Raw genomic sequence first — 6,391 nt, 5'->3', positions numbered from 1 at the left:
CTAGACTGTCAGGAGCACCCGCCTATCAGGTGCTCCAGTAAAATTTTTGCTCGACTGCCCGGACCTACTTTTTGGATGATCACGAAGGTAAAAAGTAGACAAGATGTGGGACAAATGCGGTCCACACTTGCCAATGTAGGACAAACAAACTGCGTAAAAATTCCAAAAAATTCTTTTACTATCTTTTTTATTTTCGGAAGCTCACAAAAAATATTTGTCAACATAAGTCACGTACGTGTACACCATTTTGTGGAGAATTATCTTTTTTCTTAAATGCATCTTTTGACGGTTTTTGATTAAAACAGAAAACAAAGTTCGATCTAGTCTTGACAGGCTTGGGGTGAATGGAGACTAGTGTTATAACAGTGTGGGTGTAGAACGTTAACGTTGATAGCGTCTCCAATTACCACACTTTCCGCTACAATTGCATAAAGCTTCTCTTGTAGCGACAATGAAAGACCGCTCCGTGAATGCAATATTCACACCACAGTTTTCGTCGTGCATCCCTACAGATATGTGAAGAAGGCAAGCTTCTATGAAAAGCAGAGCTGTTGGGTGATGCGGATTTAATTATACTGATTGCCTGCCTGTTGACATTTAACAAACATGCATATGCCACACAGGAACCATAGGTGAAAACTATACATTATGGACCCCAAGAGGCTTCAATTATTTCTAATATCACAGTATGTTCTTGAAAATGTCAGCCAGATGCGTGTATCACTATTGGCCTCGATTAGTGGCGATCGCATGCACGGTTCACACACACAAAAAAATTAGGTGACAACAAACCGGTTGGTCGTGACAACCAAACCACGGCCAACTACACCGAGTATTATTGACGCAAGGACAAATTCGACCACTGAAAACTAAAAGGTCTTACTTCAGAGGGTTTTCGTAGAAGGTCGGTACTCGGAGAGCCGCGGTATAAGGTCAGATCTCACTAGGGTCGCGGTGTATGGTCGTAAGCCTATTTTTAGTCGATTTTGCGAGATGCATATCAATAGAAACAGAATAAGAAAATTCTCTTTTCAATGACAGGCTATGCATCTCACGAAATCGTGAAAAAATAGGCCTACGACCCCAAACCCTCTCGACCTTAGTTTTCAGGGGTCGAATTCAGCTGTCGTAACCAAACCTATTTGAATCAACTAAATTTTTCATGTGTCAATAACACTCGGTGTAGTTGATCGTGGTTTGGTTGTCACGACCGACCCGTTTGTTGTCACCACAAAACTCTCTCAACAAAGCCCCCGAACCACTTAAAAGTAGTTTACTTTTGGAAAGGGAAAATTTTAACTACAAACTATCGAAATCGTAAACCGTGCAATTCGATTACCGCTGGTAGAGGATGATCTTTACTGTTACTTGTACCTAAAACAACGCAATGAAATTCTATCATCGTACCCTAATTGTAAACTCCAATCATTTTCCATATTGAACTCTGGTTCAAATTTACGTTTTAAATAAATATACAGATAGATGCATCGGAAGGTCGCTTTGCACATTTGTGTCGTTGCGTCCAAGTCTTTCATCCACAAATGCAAGTTTTTCCGCTGGTATGGCAGGAATGTTTGACCATCACAAGCACTCTCATACATCCAATCCAATTTGGGGGGATTTTCAACGTTATTGTACAGTAACAACTTTGTTCCTATGAAGAATTGTACAATATGATACATAAAGAAAGACATGTGGTGCCCGACAGCTTGACCACCATGATAGCAACTCATAACCTTCCAATATTCTTCCTTTGGGTAACGATCAAGAGCTTCTATTTTTCCAAACTCCAACAAATAGATAAGCTCGTCACAATGACCCGCACAACATGATTCATATAGCACAGGCTGATTTTCAGTGTTTTCTTCTTTGCCTGGTTTGACTGTATCGGCAAACTCGTTGACTAATTGTATAAAGGATTTTCTAATTTTGTCTGCAAGGGCGGCATCCGGTCGTCCACCGAGCTTTCCGCCTTCAAATAAAGGGACCCTCTTTTCTGGGTTCTTGTAAAAGACTTTTTCCGTGGTTGTTTCACAATCCTCGTCCGAACAAATGCTATTGTGCAAGTACTCTCGTCGGTCTACAATAAGCTGAGCACGCTTATTTTTCACGTGAATTAGTCCGCAGGGTCCAGAAGGCAGAGAAACGCCACAATCGCGACGGGGCGTGAAGTACTCCGTCAGTAGGCTCCACAGCTCATTCCTCGACCTAGAAAAGGAGCACAACATTACTTTGCGGTCATGTTCCATTTCAAGCGCGCGAACTCTTATCATTCATGTACCGGAACGCACAAGCCCACACTGTGTATTGTGTAACCGAACAGACATAAACGTATGGTGCGATGCAGCGGGCTGGCACACGGTAAAAACAATGTATCATTTTTTGAGGAGAAAGGGAAAACTTTGAGGATCTCCCAGATTTGAGGAGAACTCCTTAAATTTCGCCTCAGATTTTGAGGAACCTCCTCAAATAATAAGGAAGAGTGACACATTTTTTGAGGAGACTTCCTCGAAATCTGAGGAGCTTTCCACAAACCATAAGGGAGTTCCTCAAAGTTTTCACTTTTTCCTGAAAAAAAGGGACATTGTTGTTACCGTGCAAACGCCCTTTGCTAATACAAAGGGAGACGTGGTACTTCGTGTGCGATGTAAAGCATAGCGCCTGTGCGTGCGATGACAAAGGGTCTAAAATCTACACATATAGCGTTTGGTTTCACAGTGCAGTGTCGGAAGCCAAAACGCTGCACGCGGTGAGATCGTTCAAAAGGGCTGGAATAGAGTATGACCCCAACGATTGATTGCCTAGCGAACGAGGAATCTATTGATGAGTTCATACGCTCGACATTTGCCATGAGTTCCTGCAATGATTTTTTTTCGGGAAAAATTTTGAGGTGGTTTTTGTCATTCTAGGTGGGGAATCTCCACGCAAAAAAGTCAAGAAGATCGGAGAGAGCTACATATGTATGTTAAGGAGGTGCTTTTCTTAATGTAGTTTCGCTTATATCAATCTGCCTATGCGTGCGATGAAAAAGGGTCTCAAGTGACAGAAGAAAAAAACTCTTTTTTCTGACACTAAATTTGTCTTTGTTTCGGTGACTTATATTTTTGTTACCATAACAAATTCATTTATTCCGTGTATGCAGAGAGGTCCTCGCCCTCAATCGTCAAGTTATTTGATGCAGGGGGCTCCGCTCCTCAACCGCCCCCTTGGGGAATATGGCCAATTTTGAAGTTGTAACTAAAGATTTGCTGCTCAATGATTAAAAGTTACAAAACACGGATGTTCTGTTCTTCCAGGGACGCACCTGCCACTACTGCCACTTCCACCCGAACTGCGTCCTGCTGAGCACGGCCCACCTCCCGCCATGCTGATACGACTCCTCGTCCCTGAAGATCCTGCACAGAAGAGGACAAAGGTTGAGTAAAAAGTTATAAGGCAAACATTTTGATTCATCTGCATCCAGAAAAATGGTGACTACACTGTACTGGAAATGCAAGTGCGTGAATGTCGCTCACCTGCAGGTGTGTGAATATTCATTCCTACACTTAGCAGGGTAAAGGTGTGAATTTTCCCTAGAAAATTCACACGTTTACCCCCTAAGTGTACGAATGGATATTCACACACCTGCAGGTGAGCGACATTCACATACTTGCATTTCCTGTGTAACTGTATAACCAAAACCAATGAGGACAAGACCACATGTGACGTGCGGAGCCTGCAGAGGAAACTGCGTCACAAAACGTGGGCAGTTGTGCAATAACAAAGACTCCGACTGGGTAATTTAGAACGCTAGACACGAGTTAACGTTATATTTTGGCAACTGCCCCGCTATACGGGCTCATCCCTCATTGTACCACTCGACCACGGAGACTGGGAGGCACGCCCCATCATCCCCGGGTCCCGGGTCATCCCAGAGCCGCGCGCCGCCCCCGCTGGGTCATTCCCAGAGGGTCAGCCAGATGTCGGCGCGGTGCCGGGGCAGGCCCACGCCATTGGGGATTTACTCCTAGATGTTGTGATGCCGAGTTTTGAATTTTACTGCCTGCCCTGACTTGAAATTCTATTATCAGCGTTTAAACTGCTAGTAAACAAACGGCCAATGTATCTCACCGTGTGTGGTGGCGTTAGGCGTCAGAAGTAAGCTCATAAAATAACCGCGCAGACCAAGATGTGTGAGGTAGAAAGATGTGCATATCCTTTCCCGTTTTTAAAATTTCGAACTTATAGGAAAATTGTTATCATCTAGTAAATTTCCTATACATGTTAAGAAAATTATGCCTACCAGACACGTATCGGAATTTTCCGATACATTTATGGAGATTTTCCTACACACTTCGTCCTTTTTCCATACACATCTACCCCAATGTGAAATTTCCGATAAATCTATAGGAATTTTCACTTCCGATACGATGTACAGGAGATTTCCTATACATGCGTATGGTAGAATTCCCAACATTTTTTACAGTGGAGAGCTGCGCATTACAATTTGTACTGTAAAATTTTACCCATGTGGTTATAAATGCTTTTGAAAAGTTTCTATAATTTACGAAAAGTTTAAATTCTACGGAGTCACGAGTGTTCCCTTTCAGACGTTAGTCATCAGCTAGGGGCAAGGCGGGAATCGCTCGGCTATCATTAGTGCAAATGATAACGGATTACGAGTGGTTTCCGTTCTGTTTTCACGTAAATTCAAGCAGAATTTGAGTGTGAAGGCTAACATTTTATGATGATTACGCATGATTACAGCCAGCGTTTTTGCACATGTACGCTGTGCAAGCTACCGTGCGTCATATACGGCGCAATACACGCGTAATACGTACGTACTTCGACCTAATTCGATGTAATACATTTAAATACACGCGTAAGATACAGGCAAACATCCGCGCAATAAACGCGTAACAGAGAGTAGTGTGTACACACAAATCCGGAGTGCATATCAGTCTGAACAGACTACATACATACCCACTTGAGATCGACTCGACGACTTGTCTACAATGCTGATGGCCGCGTCCCGTGTGTAGGCTCGGAGTTTACTGCGCTGAGATCGTCCGCCAGTGAAGCTGTTGAACGGGGCGCTCGCTCCACTGCTACGCGGTAGGTAGACCGGTGCGCCGCGCCGCGCCGGCAACACTGACAGACACAAGACACAAGCGGCGGTGGCGCGCCAACTTTGCCGGCCATCGATGGTGGAGGGGGGAGGGCTTTCGCATGGTTGCGCAATGCGTTTGGTAGAGAATCGAGTGGCTTGGGCGGAAGGGCCGTGGAGCAGCAACAGCTGTTTCGGCGTATGGAATGTCGTAGGTCGACAAGTCTCCGATCTGGCCGAATCTTTTAGATGCTACCTCTAGTTAGCACTAGGCAGAGGTGCACTAGAAGACCTTTAGGCAGCACTAGCATAACTCAACTTTATAATACTTCTAGGTAGCACCGATAACACAGCATAAACTGAATAATATAGAGAAAAGACGTGCCAGCTAGCGCGTATTCGCAATAGGGCACCAGGGTAGAGAGCACAAAGTCAGCTGGTACACCGGGAAGACAAAGGCGTAAAATTTATGCCCTTTTCGGGCGTATAGCTTAAAGCTTTTAAATTCCATTTGCCAAATATACGTTCTGCAAAAGGGCATACATGTCTAATGCCCTTTCAAACGGCATGAAAAATAAATGCCTTACTGAAAGGCATTGAAATCGACTAAAGTTTTTATAACCCGAAAGGCGTAAATTTTGTGCCTTTTTGTTCCCAGTAAGAGGGACCCGCTCGCTGGACCCGCTCGGCTTACAGGCTCGCCTAGGCTCGACTCGCCCCGACGGATGCCCGCGACGGGCTCGCTAGCTCGCTCGCTCGGCGCTCGGCAGGTGCAAAATGTGTTGCCTACGTTGAGGCGCGTTGCTGGTCTGCTCGGAACGGGAGGGGTCGCCCGAAGGTAGGCAATCCATCTGACACCCAGCGGAGACGGGCGGATACAGTTGGAGTAATGGTACTGATCCCACTGGTTCCACGCCCCTGAAAAAAACGTTAGTGCTAACGCTAAAGTGAAGGCAGATGACTTATCGAGGGGGCCACCACTCGCGTAATCCTGTGTACAGATGAGGGTGTAATCCCTACGTAATCATTAGGGGCCGTACCCAAACCACGTGACGTGTTCTTGGCAGGTTTTGACCACCCCCACCCTCCCCCCCTGTGGTGGCTTCGGGACCCCGAAATTTGACGCATTTACGACGATACAGAGCATTTTAAGAAAAAGTGCATGTTTGCTGGCATTCAAAACTTATTCAGTGGTGACTTTGCGATTAAACACGGGCAGATTTCGGTGATTGATCACGCAATTAACGGATTTGTGTTAGGTTTTTTTTTCTCCAAAATATGCTTCTTTGAGCAGGTAATTAATAG

At 44.9% G+C, this 6,391-nt stretch overlaps 1 protein-coding gene across 1 annotated transcript; it reads right to left on the bottom strand.

The window, feature by feature from the left end:
* Nucleotides 1-551: 551 nt before the first annotated feature.
* Nucleotides 552-5,181, bottom strand: LOC113202360 (uncharacterized). Its single transcript, XM_026416549.2, has 3 exons — nt 4,963-5,181; nt 3,305-3,395; nt 552-2,208 (listed from the first exon to the last, which is right to left on the bottom strand). The coding sequence occupies exons 2-3, from the start codon at nt 3,364-3,366 to the stop codon at nt 1,365-1,367; spliced, it is 906 nt and encodes a 301-aa protein (XP_026272334.2). The 5' UTR covers nt 3,367-3,395; nt 4,963-5,181; the 3' UTR covers nt 552-1,364.
* Nucleotides 5,182-6,391: the final 1,210 nt, after the last annotated feature.

Source organism: Frankliniella occidentalis, unplaced genomic scaffold, assembly GCF_000697945.3.
Source record: "Frankliniella occidentalis isolate FOCC.00 unplaced genomic scaffold, Focc_3.1 Scaffold13, whole genome shotgun sequence".
NCBI lineage: Eukaryota > Metazoa > Arthropoda > Insecta > Thysanoptera > Thripidae > Frankliniella > Frankliniella occidentalis.
This window is presented reverse-complemented; position numbering and strand designations above follow the sequence as displayed.

What these genes read in the sequence shown, in the direction of transcription:
- LOC113202360 (XM_026416549.2), bottom strand. Translation starts at nt 3,366, where the DNA reads ATGGCGGGAGGTGGGCCGTGCTCAGCAGGACGCAGTTCGGGTGGAAGT. An exon ending in GGAAGTGGCAGTAGTGGCAG is followed by an intron (nt 2,209 to 3,304) that starts GTGCGTCCCTGG and finishes CTCCTTTTCTAG; the next exon opens with GTCGAGGAATGAGCTGTGGA.